The 25,377-nt window shown below is 46.5% G+C and overlaps 5 protein-coding genes across 5 annotated transcripts in view; 3 read left to right on the top strand and 2 right to left on the bottom strand.

Moving 5' to 3' along the window:
* Positions 1-2,221: 2,221 nt before the first annotated feature.
* Positions 2,222-4,632, top strand: LOC131281559 (bolA-like protein 2). Its single transcript, XM_058310901.1, has 3 exons — positions 2,222-2,355; positions 4,373-4,467; positions 4,533-4,632. The coding sequence occupies exons 1-3, from the start codon at positions 2,290-2,292 to the stop codon at positions 4,630-4,632; spliced, it is 261 nt and encodes an 86-aa protein (XP_058166884.1). The 5' UTR covers positions 2,222-2,289.
* On the top strand, positions 2,566-4,222 carry LOC131282796 (probable dolichyl pyrophosphate Man9GlcNAc2 alpha-1,3-glucosyltransferase). Its single transcript, XM_058312338.1, has 2 exons — positions 2,566-3,476; positions 3,547-4,222. Exons 1-2 carry the CDS (start codon positions 2,566-2,568, stop codon positions 4,220-4,222), a joined length of 1,587 nt encoding a protein of 528 aa, XP_058168321.1.
* Positions 4,540-6,094, top strand: LOC131281558 (mevalonate kinase). The gene has a single exon (XM_058310899.1). The coding sequence runs from the start codon at positions 4,684-4,686 to the stop codon at positions 5,857-5,859; it is 1,176 nt and encodes a 391-aa protein (XP_058166882.1). The 5' UTR covers positions 4,540-4,683; the 3' UTR covers positions 5,860-6,094.
* A 680-nt stretch (positions 6,095-6,774) lies between these two features.
* LOC131293361 (uncharacterized) lies at positions 6,775-10,006 on the bottom strand. Its single transcript, XM_058321444.1, has 4 exons — positions 9,282-10,006; positions 8,477-9,168; positions 7,685-8,403; positions 6,775-7,499 (listed from the first exon to the last, which is right to left on the bottom strand). Exons 1-4 carry the CDS (start codon positions 9,654-9,656, stop codon positions 6,775-6,777), a joined length of 2,511 nt encoding a protein of 836 aa, XP_058177427.1. The 5' UTR covers positions 9,657-10,006.
* Positions 10,007-18,523: 8,517 nt separating this feature from the next.
* The window catches only part of LOC131289133 (uncharacterized), a 196,726-nt gene continuing 189,872 nt past the window's right edge, over positions 18,524-25,377 (bottom strand). Inside the window, exons 3-8 of the mRNA XM_058318341.1 lie at positions 21,363-22,004; positions 20,250-20,844; positions 20,055-20,179; positions 19,270-19,816; positions 19,072-19,205; positions 18,524-19,009 (exon numbers count right to left, since the gene is read on the bottom strand). Coding sequence (XP_058174324.1) covers positions 18,836-19,009; positions 19,072-19,205; positions 19,270-19,816; positions 20,055-20,179; positions 20,250-20,844; positions 21,363-22,004 — 2,217 coding nt within the window. The 3' untranslated portion in view covers positions 18,524-18,835. The remainder of the gene's footprint in view (positions 19,010-19,071; positions 19,206-19,269; positions 19,817-20,054; positions 20,180-20,249; positions 20,845-21,362; positions 22,005-25,377) is intronic.

Genomic DNA, 25,377 nt, shown 5'->3' with positions numbered 1-25,377 from the left:
CGTGGGGGGGTAGTTCGCTCACTGAGATTGTGCTTTCATGTCGCACGTGGAGCTTAGCTAAAGAGGATTCCCAACGCACGATGGTTATCCGAATCCGGAGGGGGTCCATGAAAAGCTGGATATTACAAATGAAACTCTCAACCCTCGTGTAACTAAAAATATCCATTAAGTCGAACCATTTGGGAATGTGTGGGCGATACTTAAAAACGATACTTGAATGCAGGCATTGATCGGATTTAATGGTTAGTGTTTTAATCTTATTTATGAACACCATCAAGCACCAGGGCTAAAATAGGATTGATTTCAAATAAAGAGCCATAGTTTGCATCTATAATACAAACACTAATTCAGCATTTGAAGGGTCTGCGACAGCCGAGCGGTAGCGCCGGTTAGAAAATCGGCCCATGAGTGCCGAGGCTCACCACCTCGACGGAATGGGTTCGAATCCCAACCGAGACCGAACCCTCCCCTGTACGAGAGGACTGACCATCCACGTACAACAGGGAAACAATTTCTCTGTTCCGTTTATCGTCCTTACCCTTCTACATTCTTTCCCATTGTCTTCGCAAAAGCTGTGGTCCTTTGTATAGCCCTTAAGACAAACAATTGCAACTGAAATGAAATGAAATTTAATGGAAAGGCAGAAATCCAAATTTCAAACAAATTGTATTGTTGTAGCAGGTTACTTCAGAAAAGTAAAAAACGTAAGTAATAAGCGTAAACGTTGCTTATGAGTCCCGACATGAATTCGTCCAAATTGTATCCTGTTTTTTGTGGAGCAATGGCACACAGTTTACAAATTTTACATTTTTAAATTTCAAATAGATAAACATTTCCTTTATCGTATATCCAACGTTCAGGTTTGAATTACGTAAGGTTCTTATAAACAAAACACTCGCAGAGATCATGTCATTCTACTAACCTTGGTTAACCATCAGCTGAGTTGAGAAGTGATGGAGAAACTGATTTCCTACAGGGATCCGAATCTTTCGATTTGAATCCATTCTGGATCCGGATCTTCGAATCCGAGTCCCAATCCATCATATCATGCGTGCCTGCTAAGTTTACCGATTTTTCGTATTTTTTGTTACTTTAACAATTGTACAATCAATGGTTGAATTGATCCAAAGGCTAAATAGAGCTTGTGAATGGTCCCCAGAACCATCTGGATCGCTATTGCTATCCGCTCCCAGGGGGAGCTGTTTCATTTCAGTTCCGAGGAAACTACCCACCACTATGCGCCAATTTGAGAGAGAAAAGAGAATTGAAAATTCTCTCGCACCATCGCAAAATCTCTCTTTCGAAGAGAGAAATTGCGCATCGGGAACTTTCGAACTGGGTTTTCCAGGGATTATATGAAAATGACATTTGGAGGTTTTCTAACCTCAACTGTCAGTGATAGTCAACCGGGCCAATTTCGAGATGGCAATGCAGCATTAAATTCTCCAAAACTAGAAACGATGGATAAGTCTTTACTTCGACAAAGTTGTTGGTCTGCAAAAGACCTTTCGTTTGAGGGGTCTGTCGTAAAAATCGGTCAACAGAATCAAAAGTTATTGGCAAATTGGCTGTTTCGGCCATTTTCCCATACAAAATCATTTCGCAAAAACTAAGGTGCCTGGAAAATCTAACTATCGTAAAATTTGTGTGGCTTGAGCAGACCTTTCATTTGAGGGGTCAAACGTGAAAATCGGATCAAAGAATCAAAAGTTATTAACAAATTGGCAATTTTTTGCCTTAATGGCTATTCGAAGTATTGAGTACCTTGTTCCGGTCGAACCGGCAGATTTCCGAAGCTTTTCGAAAAATAAACTTTCTCAAAAACTAGAAAATATAGAATGATCTATTGTTACACAAAGTTGTGTGTCTTGAGCAGACCTTTCATTTAAGGGGTCACATGTACAAATCGGTTCAGCAGTTGTAAAGTTATTAACAAATTTGTTATTTCAGCAGAAAATACCAACCAAGGTTTCTGCACCTCCGCCTCAGAATTTCATAAACTAAGAATTACGGAACAGTCTTTGTTGCACAGAGTTATCAGTCTTTAAAAGACCTTTCATTTGAGGGGTCTGTCGCTAAAATTGGCCAAGCCACTAAAAAGTTATTGCGAAATTACTTGCTTTAGCCATTATTTACAGTTGTGACCAAGGTTTTTGATGCTTTTGATGCCAGTTTGCTGTCAGCGCCTTTTCTAAAGGTAAACAGAAACGCCAGAGATTTGTAAAACATCCGATACAGACGCATTATTTCTTGCTGTTTTTCCATTTCATATCATCAACGGCCTCTATAATGTCCGGATACACAGAAGAATACATCCAGCAAAAGCTGACCGAACGTCTGGAGGCAACGCATGTGGTAAGTTGCACGGAAACTTTCTCTTACTAACTAAACGACATTCCGAGCTCCCGGAGCTCGCGATTCGTCACGTCTGTCAAAGTCCGCGATCGTATGCGATATTGATCCGCCGTGGAACCACTGCTGCGGGTCCAGCGGACGCGTGGAAGTGTTTTGTTGTCGTGTTGTTCGGGTCCAGTTTGCACCGAAAATATCGCGCCAGCGTTTGGAATGGACGGAAGCAGTAAGCCACTATGGATAGCACTCGCTGCGACGGGAGTTTTTCTTCGGGCCTCGATCTCGTTGCATTCTTACTCCGGTCAAAACCGGCCTCCGATGTACGGCGACTACGAGGCCCAACGCCACTGGCAAGAGGTGACGGTGAACCTGCCGGTCACGGACTGGTACCGCAACACGACGGATAACGATCTACTCTACTGGGGGTTGGACTACCCACCGCTGACCGCTTATCACAGCTACTTGGTGGGGACGTGGGCTCGTTTTACCCAAAGAGAATCGTTCGTCGCCCTCCACACATCAAGGGGAATCGGGACGGAGAAGCACAAGCACTTCATGCGGAACACTGTCCTACTGGCCGACGTGCTCCTATACATTCCGGCGATGCTTTTCGCCCTTCACGCCATCCGAAGGCGTTTATCAAAAACGATCCCCGTGCGGGAAGAATTCCTGCTCGCCTTGGCCGTACTCTACCCGGGCCAAATTCTCATCGACAATGGGCACTTCCAGTACAACAACATCTCACTCGCCCTGTGTACCCTCGCCGTGGTAGCCATCGGCGAGAAAGCGACCCTCCTCGGAGCGATCCTCTTTTGCCTCGCGCTCAACTACAAACAGATGGAACTGTACCATGCCCTGCCGTTCTTCTTCTACCTTCTCCGAGATTGCTTTTCCGGCGTGCATTCGAATGCGACCACCGGGAGGAGGTTATTGTCCGGGTTGAAAAAGCTTTCCCTGCTAGGAGTGACGGTACTGGCTACGTTTGGGATTTTATGGTTACCGTGGCTCAGATCGATCGAATCGCTTGGTCAGCTGGTCCATAGGATATTTCCGGTCGCACGGGGAGTGTTCGAGGACAAAGTATCCAACGTATGGTGTGTGGTCAATGTGTTGGTGAAACTAAAGTAAGTAATTAAACGATCGTTGGAAAAAGAGGGGATATTTTTTTACTCACACGCAACTCGCTTCTTTTAGGAACTTTCCCGTAACCACGATGGCCCTCATTTGTCTCCTCTGCACCGCGCTGGCCGTCCTCCCAAGTGGCATTCACTTGCTGCTTCAGAAAACCCCCAACATGAGAAGCTTCCTCTACTCGCTCGCCGTCACAGCACTCGGGTTCTTCCTCTTCAGCTTTCAGGTGCACGAGAAGTCAATCCTTCTTGCGGCCCTCCCAGTCGTCCTGTTGCTTCCCGCGGAACCACTTGCATCCTACTGGTTGCTACAGGTTTCAACATTCAGCATGCTTCCGTTGCTACACAAAGACGGCCTGATGGGGGCCTATCTGGGACTTACCCTCGTCAGCCTAACGCTACCCCGATTGACGGCAGCATTCGAGTCATCGAGTAACCCTCGGCCAACCTACGACGTGCTACATGTTGGATACCTTCTCCGTGGATCTGTTGATCGTACCCAATTGGCCGTGTTAACGATCCTGTTCTACGCATCGCTGGCCGGACAAGGAGCGCTTTTGCTCGGCTTCCTTTACCTTCCACCTCCGGCCCATCTGCCGTTCCTTTACCCGCTTGCCATATCGGCCTACAGCTGTGGCCATTTCGTACTGTTTTTCCTGTACTTTAACTACCGACAGATGTTTTCTGGCGAAAGTAGTACCGAAAATAAGTCAACAAAAGTTAATAAAATGAAAAAATAAATAAAGTCATACTAGAAACTAATTTCTCCAAACAGTCGGGACGATTGAGAAAAGATTGCATATGGTTACTTTGATGCTTCAACAAATTCCCCTCAAGTGTTCTATTTAAGTTCTGTTTCAGATCGTTTTGTTTTGCCTTTCTCTTTTTAGGAAGTGGTCGATGAATCGGATGGTTGTGGTGGCAAGTTTCGTGTGGTAGTCGTTTCACCTCAGTTTCAAGGCAAAGCTTTATTACAACGCCACAGGTTAGTATCCGGTAGACCCCTCGTAAAGTCAAAACCAAGAATTGTAATATTTTCTTAATTCCCAGACTCGTGAACGCTGCCCTGGAGGAAGAGCTGAAGACCATACACGCATTTTCACAGAAAACCTACACCCCGGAACAGTGGGCCGGTGAAGCTGGCAAATAAAACTGTCCGCCCGCAGCGTGTTTTCTTTGTTTGAACCAACCAACAATCATCATGGCGCTTGATTTTGAAGTGTCCGCACCGGGAAAGGTGATTCTACACGGTGAACATTCCGTCATTTACGGGTTTCCGGCCGTCGCTGGCCCGATCGGGTTGCGCACCAACCTTCGCTGTTCGCCACAATCCGATCCGGTGGTGACCTTCGAGTTCCGTTCGATTCCATTCACCAGCAGCCTGACGTTGGGTGCCTTCAACGAGTTCCTCGCCGAGTTTGATTGCTCCGAAACACTTCTACCGGAACAGTTTCTCCAACAGATGCGTGCCCCCGAGGGCCCGTTTCCTTTTGCACGCTTCGTCCGCACGCAGCCTTCGTCTGCGGAGGGTGCGAAGGAACGATTTTCGCTCGGTGTCGCACTTTACATAGTGAATCGTGTGCTGCGTGCGGAGGGCGTTCAATCGATCGACACTTCGGGAGGGTTTACGCTATCGATCGGTTCGGCAATGAGTATCGGGGCGGGTTTGGGAAGTTCCGCCAGCTTCGGGGTGTGCCTTGGCGCCGGTGCGTATGCCCTGGCGCAAATGCTCCAGCGTAAGCCGGTCAACTTCGACGACGCCGTACGTGAGAAAGTGTCCGGCTGGGCATTCGATTCCGAGGTGATCATGCACGGGAAACCGTCCGGCATCGACAACACGATCGCGACGTATGGCAAGCTGATCCGATTCCGTCGAGGTGATCCCGCACACCAAACCGTTGCCCTGCGCCACCCGGTGCACATTCTCATCGTCGACACGGGCGTTAGCCGCAGCACGGCCAAGTTGGTCGCCATCAATGCCGAACGACGCGCACTTTACCCCCGCACCGTTGGCCCCATCCTGGAGGCTATGGGAGGGCTGGTCGAGGAAGCGATCGGTTGGTACGAATCGGACCAAGAACCCGCTACCGTGTACGAGCGGCTTGGAACACTTGTGGCCATCAACAACAATCTGCTCCGCTCGCTTGGTGCCAGCCATCCGGCGCTGGAGCAAATCTTTGCCCTCGCCGAGCAACACGGATACGCGAGCAAACTGACCGGAGCCGGCGGGGGTGGTTGCGCGTTCATCCTGCTTCCCGCGAACTACCGGGAGCAAGAGTCGTTCCGGCTGCTGGACCAAGCGCTCCGGGATGCCGGTTTCAACACGATCGAAACCACGATCGCCGATGGGCAGGGCGTGTCTTTCCAGGCCAAATAGTCTTTGATGAGAATCTTGCAGCAAACAAATGACAGTGTTTCGGTGACGGGTAGCTTAAAGATAAGGACGGATTAGAGGAATGTTCTCGAAACTCAAGTAAAACGCGCACAATGACTATTCCTTTTCTTGGTGATATGAAAATGTGCATTCTTTTTTTTTGCATAATTTTTAACGAACTCTGATGATTCGTTTTGGTTGGTTCAAATAAAGTATACGAACATTTTCTTACTGAAACGAAAAACAGAAACCCCGTAAGGTTGTGTAAATGATTTCATCCGCTTGGTTTATTTCATCATCTCATTCGCAGTGACGCATTGACGCGTGCACTAAACACCCAGATTCGTTGGCCCATGCGTAAAGGAAATAACTTATTTTGGTCCACAACATCTACGCCTACTTTTCGGGACGAAAAAACAAATGTCAAGGGAATTCAGTCTAGAGATAAATGTAGGTAAATTATTAAAATAAGGGGGGGCAAAATAAAGCACATGGAAGAGACGATCTTGGAGCAAACGAACGAAGACTAAACTTCCCTCTTGAACCCAGTTCTGGTTGTTGGCAGGTATTTTCTTAGCTATCGTTTCGTTTCGTTTGCCGATAAATTCATTTTTTCCTCCTCCCATGAAAATATTCAGTTCAGTTTCACCTTCACTTTCGGTTAGATTCGTAATTTTTCGCTAGCTTCAGGCTTGAAGAGTCCGTTGCACACGACTATATCTTAAGTGTTGATATAGCGGGGGCTGGGGCAATCGATGTGCCCAGGTAAACGTTCCGGAGCATTTGACATATCTTGTTCATCCTACGGTGACTACATGCGTCTACGGAAGGAAGTAATATAAATTGTAATAGAAAAGCGAAATACTCTCAAACGCGCACCAGATCCGGACCGGAATCTGGTGCCCATGGTGTAAGGCTTTAAGCAAGTGGATGATGCGTAGCTAGTTCCTGAGGATGCGACGGTGGTTGCTGTTGCGCCGACTGCACGAAGTAGCTATCGTTGATGCCCGCCAGGCGCAACATGATGCCGAGAAACTGATGTCGCTCGCGCGTCTGATCCGCCCGTATCACAATCTGCCCGTTGCGAGCCTCCATCCGCACGCCCAGCTGGCGCAGCAGCTCGAGCAGATTGTTCACCCGCTGAGCCGGATCACCGACGCCACCGGTTCCGTTGCCGTTCGAGCGGAACCGATTCACGACCCACGCGTGATGTCGCATGTTTACGATCAGAAACGACACGATCTTGTGGGCGATCTCCTGCGTGATGACGCCGTTAAACTCGAGCCCAGGCGACCCGACGACCCCGGCCGTGGCATCGGCTCCGGTGCCGACCGATGGACGGTCGGTCGCACCACCACGTGACGGCGTTGCGGTCGTACACCCTCGAACGTGCGAAATGTAGTTCATAATGGCGTACAGTCTTTGCGCCGCCGGTGGGAGCATCTGCGCCAGCTGATCCTGCGATTGGTTTAAGTTGTTCATGGAGGAGGCCCTGCCGGGGGGAGTTGCTGTCAGCGGAGACACCGGGATGGGTTGGGCAGGTGCAGTAAGCGTATTGGGTTCCAATAGTGATTCCGTATTGCTATTTTCGGTCCCGCTCTGATTCCATTCCACTCCTATTCCAGGCCCGGACGCGGCTGCTCCTGCGAAAATAAAAACACAACCTCATTAGTGATGAGAATAACAACATTTGGAGATTTTAATCAGACTGAAAATTCATCCCGACGATTCAAATCTTTTAGTTACTGTTTTGTAATTTAAAACGAAACATAATTTAAATCAATCAATTAAATATTAAAAATTGGTCGTATGAAACCAAGAAACTTACCTGTACCGTTATATGAGCGAGCCGAATATTGCACGTTTAGATTAAAGTTGAACCGATTCCGCTGGACTCCGCCGCCACCACCCGCCGCTAGTGGCGTCCCCTGGGCCTGGGACATCGAACGACTCACTTGCTGGAGTGCTCCGGCCGCACTCGGAGTACTCCCATTTGCGACGAACGGAAACAACAACGGATAGATACACGGCGTCGTACGGATCGACGTGGAAAGCTTCTTGGCCCCAGTGCCACCCGCACCTCCCAGTTGTTTCGGGTTGGCGAAACCCCCACCGTCCGAGCCCAATTCGAACCGCTGTTGGTTTTTTGTTTCGAGTATGCGTGAAAACGCTTCGGTGGAAAGTTCATACTTTGGTGTGGCCAGTTCCGTCGTTACCGGAGAGCCGATCGTGTCGGGGGGAGTCGGGGAGTCGCCGGCGACGTCCATTGGTTCACCGAACACCGCCGATGCGGACCGTACGGAGCGTCCGGTAGCGGGTGGAACGACATCCCGCTCGTTCGCCGGTATGGAGTGATCGCCGGAAGTGGAGTCACCCGGTTCGGGCAGGTCCGGTACAAGCTGGTCGACGTCGCGCTTGGCCGGGCGCATCCTGCGCAGCATCTGATGCAGTTCCATGCGTACCTCGATGGCCGAGAAGCGGTCGTCCGGATTAAGCGTAAGCATTGAGCGTATCAGATTGTTTGTTGCTTCCGACGTTTTGAAGCCACTAAAAGTAACACACAGTACATTGTTAAAACCGATTTTCCAATGATCACAGCAACCATCTCGAATTTACTTACGCTGGAATCACGTAGTCCACCTCCCGAATCTTACGAAACAGTGCCGTCGGTGTGGTGTCCAGGAAGGGAAACTTCCCGTAGATAATTGTGTACAGGATCACGCCGAGCGCCCAGATGTCCGACGGTTTGCCCTTGTATGGCTTGCCGGCGAGCACGTCCGGCGAGATGTACGCCGGGCTGCCCCGCTGATCGAACAGTACCTCCCGCTCGTTAATAAGCTGCTTGCCGAGGAAAAAGTTCGTCAGCACGACGCGCTTGGTGCGCCGATCCAGCACGATGTTGTTCAGCTTCAGGTCCCGGTGGATGATGTTGCGGGCGTGCAGCTTCTCGACCACCTTCACCACCTCGTAGAACAGCTGCAGCGCCTCCAGCTCGGTGTACTTGGTGACCGTGATGTAGCGCTGCAGGCTGATGAAGTCGGCCGACCGGTCGCAGAACTCGTGCGCATGCACGCAATCGAGGACGAGTATGAGACGGCGGCGGATGCGACCAGTGTAGATCGACTGCATCGTACCGTCGCCGTTCTCGATCTGACGCTCCTCGAACGCGTAGTCGCTGAAGAAGCCATGCTGATGGATCACCCCGTCCAGGTCGTCCAGCATCGAGAGAAGCGTGTACTCGTTGTGCAGCAGCACCTTTCCCTGGAGTGCTTCCTTATCGACGATTTCCGTTTCCGGATCAAAGCTGAGTATCTACGGTGGGTTTACAACGAATTAACGGTTGTTCTAAACTTAAAAACACTACACCAACAACAACAGTAGGCTGTGATCCATCGAGGATCGATTTGTCACCACCGCTCACTAACCTTTAACAGGTAGTACTCGTCCGTTCCCTGCTTTCGGGCCAGATACTGGGTCTGCGGTACGCCCGGGCTCGTACCCAGCTCGTGCCCGATCACGTAGTCACCTGCCTTCCGGCAGTGCTTCCGCTCGACCGGCGTCCCGTAGCGAGGAATTTCGCAATCGAGCAAAACGTTACCCGTCCGACCGCGCACGATTCGCCGCCCGAACCGACCGACGTTCGCCGTACCATCTTCGCCTTCCCTTCCGACCCCGTCACCCTCCTCACCACCCACTTGGAACGTGGGCACCTGCTGATCCGTCCGGAACTTCTTCGGACGAAACCCGTTGCTACTTTCCGCCGTTTGTCGCTTACCGAGCTGTTTGCGTGCCCTGAACATCGCACCGCTACCGGAGCTCAGCCCAGAGGGGGCAAATGATGCAAACCGAGTCGAAGGTGGTGTAATGCGCTGCAACCTGCAGCGGGGAACGGAGCGTCGGCGGTGTGGTGGTGTCGGTTGCACACACGATTATCTTCTACGCACTTCTCGTGCTGGTGCACCTTGGGACCGTCTTCCACCGCTAGAGGCGCTCGCTTCCGTATTTCGCAGCACACAATGCAGACGCACGCACAACAACAGCGCACCTTCGACGCAATTACGCCAACTTACCGATCTTGCCGAACTCCGGGAGCGCGCCGCACCGCACAACGCAGCCGCCACCTCCCCGTCACAGCTCACGAAACCGACAAACGGCGGGTTATAGGTTGCCACGGGAAGCCAGGTTGACGAAATTGTGGGGGAATTAAAAGGGAGAGCGAAGCGTCACGAAACGAAACCTAGATATTGCGACAGCTGTTGAAAACAAAGTGACCTGGCAAACTGACAGTCGTACGATTTAGGATTGTTTTGAATGGTGCTCCAACCAAGGTGCTTGTCTACTCGCAGGTTACTCAGAGATGGGCTGTTGATACACGATGCGGTATCGGTTTTTCTTGTTTCTATATTTATAAACTTCATTAACGATTTTAACTTAAATGATCATAAAATGGCAAAATTAATAATGAAACTGCTGCGCAGGAAATATTGTTCATGAACAGAAGTAATCTACAAAATGTGTTTGACACAACCTCGACAACCAAATCTTGGACTATTCTCGACGAACGTCAGGTTGATCGAAATGACTCAACCTATCTCCTGACCCAGTTGTGGGAAAGGGGATTTTCAACCGCTTTTATTCAAATTGAATTTCACAACACGTGCAACACTTAATTTTACACCTGCAGAAAAATGGATCGATTCGAAAAGCAAAGAAGGAACTAAAATAAGAGTCAACAACCACGACGCATGTTGATTTGTTTTTAATTTTTATTCATAAAAAATATTTGTTGAATCCTATCGTTTCGGTTGCGTGTAGTGTGTTCAATTATGGTGTGTCTGGCTGTGTTTGCTGTCTTCTTTTAACTTTCCATGCCCGTTTTGCATTCCGCTGTAGTTTGCTTCATTAACTTTTCCGGGGTTTGTCTTTAGCAAATATATAATGTGTTTGGTAATATAATGTTTTGCATCTCTCACTAACTTATGCCTTCCTACTAATCGGCTTGCGCTTAACTTTGTATCACTAGTTGTAAGTAGTTTTCTGTTTGGTTTTTGTGTGTGGCTTTTATTCTTTCTGTTTATCTTGGAACGTGCTTTTAGCATTTTACTGTTTTAAACAACCCTTCCCATACCTTTCGGCGGCACGATAAATAAAAGGGTTTGCCATTATGTGTGCCATTTCGCAGCGGATTTCTTTTAACTCTCCATGCGCGAAACTCTAAACCTATAGCATTCTACTTTGTAAAACTGTGTTTTGCTTGTTTTTACTTATCACCCAACGGGTTTACCGGTGTTTGTAACTCATTTTTGGGGAGAGAGAACCACGGACTATCGCTTTACAAACGATTTCAAACTGTTCGAAAGTAATAAACATCAGGCAATGGGAACTAAAACAATCCAGCCGGCATTAACAAATTCGCCAGACGTCCGTTCTGATAAGGATTCAGAATCCTTCCGAGGTGAACAGTTTGATTGGGGGTTTTTGTTTTGTTCGCAAAGATATACATTTTGCGAGTGAAATGGATAATTTCCAAGAAACAAATTAAAACTTTCGATAGAGATTGAACAAAGCTTTCCTCTACAATGCAAAATCTGAAAACTTCTACACTATTGGTGCATTAGATTTCCCATCACGGACAGTGCTCTAAAAAGGCTTTTCTCGATTTTTCCTTCCGATGCGAGAGGGGTTTTGGAAAATGGAGCGATTGGAGGGTGGGCCAAAAAACATGCTACGCTATAGTATCGTACTCTATTTTCCTTCGCTCTACGTCGCTCTAATATGCGCAGCAAGAATTGTGAATCTCTCTTATTGTTCTATGGTTTGTTGTATGATTTCTACTCCTCTATGTGTAGTGTAATCGTCGATTATCGTCTTTCATCTCTATTGAGTTTTGATCACACCAAAACCGTATTGTTGAAGATTTACTTTAAATATCTTTTTGTTTTTCTTTTTCTTTCTATATTTACAATTTAAGGCATTCGTGCAAAAATTGAAGCATTTTTTCATTTGTTTGAAAATTTGTGAGATTCCTATACGATTTTGACTCCCATCGTTTTTTTTTAATGTGTCGTGAAAGTAACCATTTTTGACCATTTTCCACGTGCTCCTCGCAACTAGAATCAACGGAAAAGTGTGGCAAGATTTTGAAAATCCCGCTCATCTACAATCTGATTTGTTTTCGATTTTGCTTTGCTCTGATATTATTGTATAAATATAATACGATTCGCTTCCGATAGTTAGCTTCTTCTCTTCCTCTGTTTAACCCCTCTCCTTCCGCCTCATCAATACCGTTTAAGTTGCTTAGCAGATTAATATAATTTGTAATTTTAAAAATATCAATAACCCTACGCTATCTCTATATCTTACCTCCCACTTCCTGTACCATATGTCCTTAAGAGCAAGTAGTTGTGTGATTGTTTAATTTTCTCAAAGATGCACCAGGGGCCCCGCCGTATCCTTCCCTCCCCCTTCGTGTTTCGCACCGTTTTCACTGCCTTCGTGGTGAGACCGGGAGTGGTGTTTCGGGTCCATCCCCTAGGCGGAATGGGCCAGGTTTTGTTTGCCGGTTGGTCGGTCGCCCGGCCTCTTCATCAATCAGTCAATCGCAAAAGCCGCTTGGATCACATGTTTAATTTCTTTTCTTTTTTCTCTTATTCTCCTGTAGCTTCAACTGCAGGCTAAAAACAAAATGTTTCCAATGTTTTCAATTTTCATAAACACGAAGAAAAATCATAAAAGCACTTTAACAACAGTTATTGAAACAACTTTTCACAAAAAAAAACAACCAAGGAAAAGCTTCTTTTAACTTAAGTTAAAACAGAAAAAAAAACACGCACAGATATAAAGACAAAACAAAATAAAACAATATGCTTCAATTAAAAACTTGTTTATATTTTTTGCAAAAAATACTTTTCTTACTAAAAACGATAAAAAATAATATTAATAAAATAATCCATAATAGTTACACTAACGAGTAAGTTCAGAAAGTAATAGTAAAGTAGTGAAGAATTATCGAAAGGATGGGCGAAACGAATCGCTTCTGGATGGGGATGGTTCGCGGGATGGTAGCATTAAGAATTAATGTTCTTACATTTTAAATCGTAACTTCCTCGTAGTAACGTGTCAATTCTTTGCTCGCATATGCTGCGAATGGATTCATTCGGGGTATTCCCAACCAGCCAATATCTCGCCTTTTTAAATCCTTCCGCTTGCCGTGTGTTGTTTCACTAATAATAGTACATCGTACGCTAAAAAGTTTGTTTGCGCCGCATCCTTACTGGATCAGGCCCGCCTGAAGCTGGCTCTTTACCGCTCGTTTTCCCGCTGACGGAGGACGACTGTTATGTACTGTTCATTTTCCCCACTTCTTTGTCATTTCCTAATGCAAAACTGTTCGAAACAATATACGTACAAAACTGAACAGCACGCGCACGTTAAAGATATAATTGCTTTGAGTATGTTTCGTGTCGGAGAGCGATTTTTTGAGTTTTGTTACAACGTATTTAACCTAGGCATCAATAATGGGTGTTTAAAAAAGTCATCACCACTTTAGCTATGCCTTTTTTGTTGTTTCCTTGCTTCCTATTGCTCTCAATGCGCCAACGATGGTGGGCTTTTATCTTGCCACCATGATTTAGCAGCAAAACGTCGACACGCCTTCGCTAGGGTTAGTTTAATACAGAGCGCTTGCGCTTACAAACAAAACTAAACGAAATCTGTCTTGCCGATTGCGTAGACGGCGCGTAAATCAAACTGCTGATGCTATAAACAAAAATCATGCTGCCTATGTTGCTGGTTTAGTAAAGCCTTAAAACCGATTCTAGTATTTGGGGAATACTTTACTACTTATGGTGCTAGTGGTTTAAAAACATAAATTCTGTTCCATTGGGCTCGTTACACATTTTCTTCGTTCCTTTCCTCCTTTTTTACAGAGTACGCCACACCACGTGTTCCAGGGAAATAGATTGAAACCAAAAACTGTGGCCGACAAACACCAGAAAATGGTATGCTGTGTGGAAGCGATGTAATCTCGCCACCTTTTCACGGGCTTCACTTAGGGAGGAAAAAGTAAAATAATGCCACCGTTATGGGAGAACTGGTACATTCCCGGTATGTTCCTAAACTTACATTAAAACGAGCGCGCTCCGCTCCATGGAAAACTCTTTTCCCCGGGGCCGCGATCGATGGGGGGGCGGTGTAATGGTGTCGGGTGGAAATGGTATGTGGTTTTAAAATATCTACGAATAAATACATGTACATGATCGCGCGCGCACGCGATCACCTCAGAACGTGAATGATGAAAAATGACGATGCAAAGGGGAAGCTATTACCGCTTACAATTACGCTTAAGATTAAATAAAAGTTACTGTTTCCTCCGGTCCATTTCTTTGAGGCCTAATCGAGCACGGAGTGATGACGATCAAAGAGACATAAAAATATCGTATATACAATAAAAAAGGTTAGAGTGGCTTAGTCATGCCTTAAAATCGTACAATCAAAATTTTACGCTGCACCGTTTCTACTGCTTTGAAAAATAACCGACTCTTTTGGGATTGTTTTCCATTGCCGATTACTTCGAAAGAGCGATGAAATTATAAATAACATACTTTCAATTCCTTGTAAAACTTTCAACACAAACTCGAACTGAAACGCATGAAACCTAGAGTTTGAAGAACTTGTTCTGCACACTGGCATATAAGTGAGTTTTGTTGGATTTATCTACTCCAATTCGTCCAATCTATGCTACACTCTTCTAAATAAATCATCTTACTCGAAGCTCCCTGTTTGAGTTTTCCTTGTCATTTTGTTTTGTTAAATAAGCATTAATGTGTTTTAAGTATGATGATGGTGGTGGTGGTGGTGAGTGTGGGACTTTTTTTTAAGCTCAAGCTCAAAGCAATACTGTCTTGTTACAAATTATCTTAATTGTTTGCATTTTTGCGCGACTATTTAAGGGTCTTGCAGGGTGACCCTTTGTGTCGAACTATCCAACGCTCGGAGCAAAAGCTCCGCACGTAACGATGTACGTAATAATTTAAAGGTGAAAAAGATTTTTTAAATGAAGTATTCAAATTGCGCCATGAGAAAAAAAAAACTATGAAATACGTTTCGATCGCAAAATAAAAATATTAAACTAAAATAATATGGGATGGACGAAGAAGGGGAAACGAATGAATGAATCGTGAAACCGTACGCGAAGAACGTGGAGATCTCTGGCGAATGTGGCATAAAACTGCTGACCCGGCACTGTGGCCCATTGTGGCCGGGTGGTGCAAACATTCCGGTGGCCAGTAAACAGTCTGTAGCAAGCGGTTGAGAGAGTGAGAGAGAGTCGGGAAAACTAATTACAATAGCTATCACGACATCCGAAATCGAAGGGGCCCTTTTGTCCTGCTTTATGATCACCGTTTGTTTAGTATTAGTGAACCAAATTTTCAAATTTCTGTTACATCCGATTTGCATACAAAGGACTGTAATAAAACCGATGCATTTTCCGGTCAACGGGAGCAAAATAAAAAATTACAATCAACTGCAAGAATAAAATTGAATGTTCAATAAAACACCTAAAAACTACACTCTTGCTTTCCCAGGAAAAGAATACGACACAACAACCGAAAGTACGAAGCAAGACTTCGGTTCCAACGACATCTAAACTACTTCGTAACACTAATGACACTCTTATGCAAATACGAGATGATCGCTGATCTCAACTTAAACGCTACATCCTATCAGCAAGTTCAGGAAATACAATATCGCATTAATAAAAAAAAAAAAAACTGGTAAACAACTGGTTATACGCATTCTTTACGGCATTTTCTTCCCATTCGATCGTTCATTTGGCGTGTCTCTGTTGCGTGTTTACATTAATCCGTAATCCAACCTCGCCCCAGCTTAGTTCGCTCATCAATGACCACATATCAACATGCTTGTAGTTGGGGTTTGTTTTTGGATCGGGTTCTAGTAACTGGCCCTTCGGTTTTGTCCTATGGTTTGTTCTACGATCGTTTGAGAGCATTGTATCGGTGCGTGTACTTAAGTGGTATGTTGCTGGCTGTTTGTCTGATTGAATTTATTCTAATGCTGCCTATATCTGTGCCATTGTACGCAGGAATCTACGTCACGTCACGTTCCTTGAACTCAATGCATAACTGTGTTAAAGCTAACGATTTATTACGGGGATTGTTTGCTCACTTGCGGGGGGAGATGATGGTTGAGTGAAACAAAAAAAAAAGTCTTTAAAATTAGCTGCCTTGGGTGTGTTTGTTGTGCGTACAGCCGATCCCATTCCAACTTATGTAAAATTATGTGTCTGACTAAATGTAAAGCTGAAGCGAAATGAAATGGATCTTAAGTATTGGTAACTATGGGTAAAACAAAAAAAAAAACTAAAAATGGCTTAACTGTTTGTTTGTAAGTTCACTCGCTTCTTAACGCCAGGGATTGTACAAAATTTTCTTCGCTCGAAGCCATATATAAGTACGCAACCGTGCGGGTTTGGATGTTTGTGGCAAAGTTGGAAAAATCTCAATTGATACGTCCTCGAAGGATGCCCGGAAACGGAAGGCACAAGCAACGTAACGCAACTGAACTGCATCATGCATTCTCTTCCTCGTCGGTCGCTCGCATCGTGAAATGGTTTGACTAGACTTTTCCGCGACAGCTAGAATCCTCATTGACACGGCTCTAGAATGAATGCACGGCGAGTAATGGTAGATGTAAAAACCTGGTGAACAACTTTTCAACAATCTATCTAGTTAAGTGATAACGTGCCAGCAAAAAGTTTATAATTAAAAAATACACGTGAGATTTCGAGCATGCGGACGGATCGTTGCCGTAAAGTGGCCGTGTTGGTGTTGGTGTTGAAAATTTATATTTGCTTTGATCCTTTTTTGCAAAAAATACTGATCTTCCTTTATCTTCTGGATGCGCTTCCTTCTGGGCCCCTTCAAGTACGGTAAGCGTTGGTGAAATTAAATTCCTAATGAAAGAGAATGGTACGTAAGCATTTCGCCACCATTTGTGTAATCTAAACGCTTGACGAAGAAGAGAAAACTAGAAATCTAATTAAGTCCATTGTTGTGCCCTACTCATTTGAATCGTAGAATCTTAAAAGCACAGAAGAAACATTATTAAAACTTCATAACCAAGCAAATAAACAAGAATTGTGGGTTCGATTTGAGATTCCTTGTGTCGTGTAATATCGTTTCAGTGTAATATCAAAATCTTGATTGCTTGTATGATTGATTTTATACGTTTTTTTTTGGAGAGAATCATTTTATGACTATCGATAACTGTGTTTTTTTTTTGTAGCTTTGGAAAAGCTATATTTCTACCCTCCTGTCTGTGTGTGTGTGTAATGCCATTGCGCGTAATTTACTGCTGAGCTTCTGTAATGCGCTCTTACTAAATTTTGATTTTTAGATACCTTCTCAACCCGGTCGCTCCGTTGCGCCAGGGATGTAAGTTTACATTTGCCTTCTTTCACTCTCTCTTTCTTTCTGCTCTATCTTTCCACGTCGCACAACAAGTATCGTATCACAATTGGTTTGCTTTTATTCGTTTGTTCCTTTCCCATTTGAAGTAAGGGTAAAATGGTACCGCGTGTTGGATTGCATTACGAGAAAATTTGAAAAAAAAGACGAGTTCTACGGGTATTCTCTCACGAAACAAATAAAGGGAAATAAGTGAAATTAAAACAATATGTTAAAATATTTTCAATCACGCACACTCCGATTCTCCCACTTTCGGTTTAACATTCTTTCTTTTCCATCTTCCTTGACGGAGACACTTTCCGATACTAAACTTCTCGACAAACTTTCCCCACTGCGTTTGCTTACACGCTAATGCCTAAAGTGAGGGCTTTAAAAAGGATGATAAAATGAAACTAATATCTAAATGTAATTATTTATCATGCAAATAGGATACCGGGTGTGCTTTGCAGCAGTACGCAATCGTTACAAATTATGTAAAAGAACTTACGCATCCTACAATCTTACGCATCTATACATGTGCTCGTTCGGGGGCGGAGACGAACCTCCGCCGCCGACGAGCGGATCAATTATTATTGCTTATATGATTCGATTTGTTTGCATCCCACCATGGGCGGAAGGGCGCTTCCATGGTCGCTTCGTTTCCGGCCGGAAGGAACGACCTGCACAACGTGTTTCCTTTTAGCAAAGCGGCACGTGAGCGAATGCATGCGGCTTTTTGTTTTACTGCTGCTGCTGCTGCTGCTTGTGAGTTAGTCTCTTTGTTATCGCGTGTAATTGCGCGTGTGTGTGTAAGTAGAAGTGATTCCTTCTCCAGCTCGATCCGTTAAGTTGTATCAATAATATTGTCCTCTGCTAGGATTTGTTTCATTAAAAGGTAATAAATACTGTCCTCTAGTGTAATAACTAGTGATCTCTGTTGAATCATCAATCCGTCCAATATCGTTTACCGTGCGGTTCGCCTTTTCTAATCATAAGGACGTCTCTAAATGGAGTATTACAGTTGCTTGCGTCGAATTTGTTCGCTCCCGTTTGTCCGGGATTGCTTTTCGCTTGTCATAAATTAAAAAAAAAAAAGATCAATCTCCGATTCACATCACACCATTCACGAGATTCATTGGCCCTGGATCCGGACCCTCCAGCACCGATCCTACTTTTCTGCTGCACAAGTGTGCTCGAGTATTAACGGATAATTTTGTTCTGTGTTACGATAGATTCTAGTAATTAAGTTCCTTGCATGTAAGTAGTATTAACGGGGTTTGCAAGTAGTGTAGATGATGTAATATAAGTGGCTGGTACTAGGATAGTGGATGCAGTAGTCGGCGTAAAAGAAACACGCCAAATTTGCGTTTCTTCCCGTCTCACTTTTTGGGCGCCCCGCCGCCTCGTACCCCCTTCTTGGTGGTGGACCCGTTCAGCCGCCGATGCAAGGATTTAGAATTTGTTTGGACGCACGTTTCCGACGGACGCTGCGCCACCGTCGAAGGCTTCCGTCAGTGCTGCGACGAATCGCTGCCGAGCTGCGTCGCTACCAGGTTCAGCGGTAGGTTGCACGAATCGAGATCGTTCTCGGGCCCACTGTCGTCGCCTGCGTCACCACCCACCAGCAGCTCCCCGCTGCCGTTCGGGTCGAAATTTTGCGCCGCACGTAGGTAGTTGTGGAAGGCCTAGAAGATATGGAAGGTGATTAGATGGTTTGTTCGTTGCAAACGTTAAGGGAATTACTTACAGGTACGGTAAAGTTGGTTGGTGTACCGCGGGATGCGTCACGAAGGGCTAATAGTTGCGTCTGCAACGCCTGCAGATCGACGGCCGTTTCGACACCATTGTCCACAATATCGGCACTGTCCTGCTTGACGGTTTCTGTAAAGACAAGGCACACAGCGTTAGTGGTTCGTCCATACTCTCCCTTCCTCCGGTCACTTACTCCTGCGCGTACTCTTATCCCCCTTCGGGCGTCGTCTTCGCGTGTGGATCGTATCACGACGCATCGTGTGCGGCCGGTTAACACCGTGCAGCTTGAAGTATAAACCGCACGCGTTGCACACCATTTCGCCGCGCATGTTCCGCCGCCAGATGGTGGTCGTCGTGGTACCACAGTTCGTGCAGGACATGTCCTTCTGCTGGGCGTTCTGCTGCTGCTGCTGCTGCTGCGCGGGAGCGGATTTTGGGAGTAATAGCCGTGGACTGCTGTTGCCCGACGCGGTACTGTTCGCTTCCGACTGGGCCGCATCACTCTGCTGGGCCGCCGTTGCCTTCGTTGTGGTGAACAACACGTTGCCGCCGGAAGAAACGCCCTTGCCTGTGGTATGCTTCAGCGCACTGATGCCACCGCCACCGCCGCCAGCTGGTCCGATACCATTGTTGTCCAGCGCAGCATTCGGCGAGTTGCCTTCCACTGGCGTCCGGCTCGGACACGACTGTTTCCGTCGGCCACTCTGACCGGTTTGATTGTGGCGACTGATGTCATTTTGCTATAAACAAAAACATTTGGAAGAGCATTAATAAAAAAGGACTTTCCAAAGGAAAAAGGTCTGGCGTTTCAAAGCTTTTTTTAAGCTTTCGATCAACACATTTTTTTTAAAGTTCCCTATTTTTCCCTGCTATGGCCTGTTCGTGCGTGCATTGTTAGCTCCGTTAGTTGCGTGCACCCATCCTTATTGCTGGTGCCGGAGTGTGAGGCAAACTTGACCACCAAAGATATATATCTACCTTGAGTAACGCTAATCCTGTACTAACCGGTAAGGACGGGGGAAACTGGATGCCGAGACTCCGGGCGTTGATCATCTTCCTCAGCAACGCCGTCGCCTCGTTTCCTTCACCATTCACAATGAGATCTAAAACAAAAGAGGGAAAATTGATAAGTGACGAGGGGTTCGTTTGTTACTAGTTGATCGAAAATCTTACTTGTATTTTGTGTCAACGCCTGCCACAGCTGCACCACCGCCGGATCCGCACCATCGCCCAGCCCACCGAAGGGCATCTGACGAACGGCAGCCGCAACTGCTGCGGCGGCCGCCACCTGCTGCTGCTGCTCCTCGATGGAGTTCATACTGTCCGGAGTTTCGCGCCCGAGATGATCCAACGATCCACTTCCCGGGTGTTGCTGCTGCTGGTGATGGTGGTGATGGGGGTGGTTGTGGTGGTGGTGGTTGTTGTTGTTATTGTTGAGGTGATGATGATGGTGGTGGATGCTATTCCGAAGCTTCAGCTCGTCGGCGGTACACTCCGAGTGTGCGTCCTGCGAGGATATGTCCATCTGGAGCCGGCCGGAATCGCTGCTGTCCACGCTGTCACTGTGTTGGCTCGCTTGGTCGTCGGCTACCGCCGCCGCCAGGTGCTCGATCGTTTCCCGCTTGATGAGGTTCTTCTTCACCAGCGTGGAGGCGGCCACCGTGGGCGAGAGGACCACGTGCGGCTCCACCTTGACGCGCTTCATCGTCAGATCCATCTCTTCGCTGCTCGGCGTACGTTTGAGATTGTTCAGAAGGTATTCGTGAGGCTGGCGAAAGGGAAGAGAGAGAGAGAGAGGGAAATGCCATTAGTTTACACTGCGTTTAGTACAAATTTAGTACAACAAATTAGTAATGAGAATAGCAACTCTTTGAAGAAATTCAGACAGAACGATCTCAGTTATAAGTCGCTTCAGGCATTATAATCCTTAACAGGGATTCAAATTCCAAACGAGTTGCTAGTCGCCACAGGGATGAATCCCGAGAAGTGATTCGAATCCCAAGTATAGATTTCAAGAGCAAATAAAAGAGTTACGAGCCGTCATAGATATTTGAATCTGTAAACAGGAGTGAATTTCCAACCAGATTGGGTTTCGATTCCTTGTACTCGATCAAATCTCTGTGGCGACTACTAACTCTTTTACTCACTCTTGGGATTCGAATCCTTTATTAAGGTTTTGAATGGCTGTGACAACGACCAAATTTTTTTTATGTTAAGGAGACGATTCAAATCACTCAATTCAACAGTAAGATTCTACTCACTCACTAATTCTACAACAAAACCCACCTTTATCACAGAAGATTTAATACTTTGCGGTTGCTGCTGCTTATTCTGATTGTTATTGTTAATTATTTGATACTGTTGCGATTGTTGCTGCTGCTGCTGCTGCTTCTGCTCGGCGAGCAGACTGGGCGACTGTGGGTTCGAGCTTGGCGGTGAGATGATGGCCTTCTTGCTGATGTCCATCAACACCGCGGCCGTCTCGAGATGCTCCTTCTGCAGCTGCGTTAGGTTGCGCACCTGAATCAGTGGCTGCCTCGGTTGGGTGCTACTCTGCTGCTGCTGCTGCTGCTGCTGCTGGAACCCAATCGGAACCGTGGGCGGTGGCTGCTGCTGTTGCTGTTGATGATGGATGATCGTCGTCGTTGTCGTGGTGGTCGCTGCTGTCGGCTGCTGGTGGCTGGTGTGCACGCCGGTGGAAGTAAGTTTCATACTCTCGATAGGGATCACAGATACGGCGTTCGCTTCCAGGTTTTGCAGGTGCGTTTTACTAAGTACTGAGGTAACTGATTTTGTATGATTGTTATTGTTGCGCAGGGCCTGCAGGGCTGCGATCGCGTCCTGCTCGGCCGACGCCTTCAGCGCGAGCGTCGCCGGCGACGATGCAATCAAGTTTTCCAACTTCTCGGAAGATTCTGTGAGTATATCCTGGGAGGGAGAAAGGGTAAAGAAAAGAAAGCTTAGTACCATGTACTCGGTTGCCTAAAAAACAGTTACGAAAGGGTATTGCTTATTAACTACACATGGATTGACATCGACAACGACGGTGATCTTAATTATTTTTCGTTAAGATCGCTCCTCCTAAACGGTGCTTGTCAGCGGATAAACACTGCCACGATTCAACGGTAATTATAATTATCTACTGCCTCATTATAAAATCCATTCATTACAACGATCTTACGGAGTTGTACGCCATTTCCGTACGCGGCGCGTGATCTTGCGCGTCCATTCATTCATTTCAACGAAACGCAGCTTGTCCTTTGAACTTTCCGCACTGCAAAAAGCCGTCTACCCATTTAGTCAAACGTCAACGTCGGCCGGCGAGTGGCGCTTCCCGAAAGGGACGATCTCGTTTGATCTTTTCCCGAAACTCCATTGCTTGTGCATCCTTTCCTCTGTCATCCGAAAACATCAAAGACAGTTCGGGGGTGGGGGAGAAACAAAACCGATTTTATTTTCCCTCCCTCTGGGGGTTGTGCATAAATGAATCACGCACCATAATCCCATGCCGACCGTCCCCCCATGCTCTAACCTTGGGTCGAAAATGAATGCACCGACCAAACCGGGTCTCGTGAAACACCATGCGCTTGTGGTTGCGGAATCAAACCCGGTGGTGGTGATGATGGTGGAACGTACATGTTTTGACAATCTCTCAATCAAAAACTCCCGGGCGGAAATATCTTCTCCCGATGCAGCGGAGAAAAATAGCAACCCCCGAATCCCTCCCTTCCGACGCGATCCGAGAAGGATGTCGAGAGTGCAGACCACATTAAAGTGTAGTGTCGTTCCGGACTTGAGACCCGATCGGCGAACGAGGCTGTTGAATGGATGAAAAATAATCAAATAAATAGAGAAGCGAACTCCCACCAGCCAGCCAGCCAGCCCCGGCGGGGATCGCTAGTTCCGTTTTTCCCGTTCGGCTTAATGAGCCGCACCGACGGCGAAGGATGTTATGCTATATAGATGTATTTTTTTAAGCTTTGAAAATCGGTTCTTCAGGAAGGAAAGAGAAAACCCCCGCCCTGCGCTTTCCTTCCGTAATTGATCGTAAAGCGGTAGAAAAACGGCAACACACGATTCCGATCCGGCACACGGAGTTCGCCCACTCTCGCTCGCCCAGACCGAATGCAATTAAATGTTTAATTAATGCAAATAATATTTACCAATAAATATGTTCGTTTCGTAAACAAGCCTCTTTAGCACTCGCCGGACGCCGGAGCGCAGAAAAGCGGCGTTCGAGAGGAAGCGAAGGAGATGACTACCAGCAAATCAGCAAAGAAAAGCCGATCCGTGTACATTACACTTTTATTATTAGGGCTAGTCCATAAGCGTTGATGAGACGCGTCTATGAGGTTCGGCCGGCTCGAAAGATTGGATCGAAACCGAAACCGGCGGGGGCTTAGGGGTCGATGGTTTTATGATTTCTTTTCTCTTTACCTCACTTATCAGTGTGTTGGATATGTTTTTCCTGTTTGTTTTTGCACGGCGATCGGGAAATGATCACTTCGGCACCTTCGTTTGGAGTTTATTTTTAATTCTCTGCTGCGTTGCTTTTGCACAACTCGGTTGCTGGATTTTTATTAGACACCCTTCTTTAGCGATGTATTGGTTAACATTATAACATGTGTTTATGTAGGGACTTTTGCCTTTTTTTTATTTTACTTCCAATCCATTTTTTTTACCGTCAGCCTTGTCCCATTGTTAATGTTTGCCTCCAGGGGATGGTTTGGTTATTTTTATTCATTGCCTTTTGTACCGAACTCCAAGACTTTGAGCCTGAGTTATTAGATTTTGTTTTCGAATGTGGCATAATGTTTACCCCCGACCAGTTTCTGACGCAATTGTATTTTTCATCAGATTTAGTTTTTTCTTTCCACGTGTGGATGAAATAGTTCGAATTCGAGCTCGCAGCGAAACGAGGAAATCATAAACACGTAAAGCACACGCCGCTCACAAGTCATCAAAGTTTATCGATTCGTCGCGTTTGTTGGAAAGGAAAAGTTGCATTTTTTTTCCCCCAACCAACTGCACGGAGGAAAACGTAATGAAACCCACGAGTGAGTTGTAGCGTAAGAGCGCCATTGGTCAAGCAAACTGGCGAAGGGTTTTCCATACCCAACCCAAACTCGACTGTCGATGTGAGCATAATCGATTGAATTTTCGAACCGACTCCGAGGTAGTTCGACGTCGTCATCGTCGTGGGTTGTAAAACCCGTGGTAATGGGAAGGAAAATGGCGATCAAAAACTGACGATAATCAGCTAATTAAGGCCGGGTTCGGACTCGCGTGGAGCGTTTTTCGATAGTGGCCCGGGCTGGGAACCCCCTCTGGCGGGCGATCCGGAACACCCGCTCTCCACCCGGTGGTGGTCGTGAAGGTGGGGGGGGGGGGGGGGGGGGGGGAGGCGAACTGTTAATTAACACGAACACGGTGATTGATGTGCAGCCGGCGGTGATTCGCCGTTCTGTACCTATTTTTTCTTCTCGTTTGTTCACTTTGGCTTTCTTAATTTCAAAAAAAATAAACGGGAGGTAATAGTTTGACTGCTAGAGAGCACCAGCCCTATCGAAACGGGCTGAATTTTGGCATAAAGATCACGTGATTACGGCGACTACTGCGAGCTCTATCGATCGATCATGTGCGGGTTGGGGGTGTGAGCTTGTGTGTGTGCGTGTACGTGTGCATGTACCACGATCGAGCATGAAACTTACATAAAAATAATGATTAATTCAGCACCGAACCCCCCCGAGAACCCGATCGACATTTCGAATGTGGGACGACGCTCGGTTGGAACGGGTTTAGTTTTTGTGTATGTGCTGCTGCTCACCCGTCTCACCACCAACTCCCCCCGTCCCTAAAGCTGGTACGAAATATCATATCCATCGCCATTCGATCGATTGGTTGGAATTTGAATTTTAAACTTTCAAAAAAATGTAATTGCCCGATGCCCGGATAGCATTCCGAGGGCGTTCGAGTTGCATGCTGCCAAGGAAAGGAAACAAGAATGTTCACCACTACCGGGTATGTTTAGGTTTGCCGATTCCAAACTCAACTGTGAACCCCATCGCCTCTTCCGTGGCAACAAATTCTGCAGCCCGCGGGGGTTAAAGGCCACCGAAAGCCACCCGCCGCGTTGGCATTACACAGGAACGTTGTGCAAAATGTCACCGCCGGTGTGGATGATTAATTCGGCATCGGAAAATAGACAAACAGGACGAAAGCGAACCGTTGCGAGGGTCTGACTGTTTTGACAGATCATGACATCGCAAACCGCGGGTGGTCGATCTTCCTCGAACAGCGA

The sequence above is a fragment of the Anopheles ziemanni genome, chromosome 2 (assembly GCF_943734765.1).
Source record: "Anopheles ziemanni chromosome 2, idAnoZiCoDA_A2_x.2, whole genome shotgun sequence".
NCBI classification, from domain to species: domain Eukaryota; kingdom Metazoa; phylum Arthropoda; class Insecta; order Diptera; family Culicidae; genus Anopheles; species Anopheles ziemanni.
The sequence above is the reverse complement of the archived record's forward strand: the minus strand, read 5'-3'. Positions and strand labels throughout refer to the sequence as shown.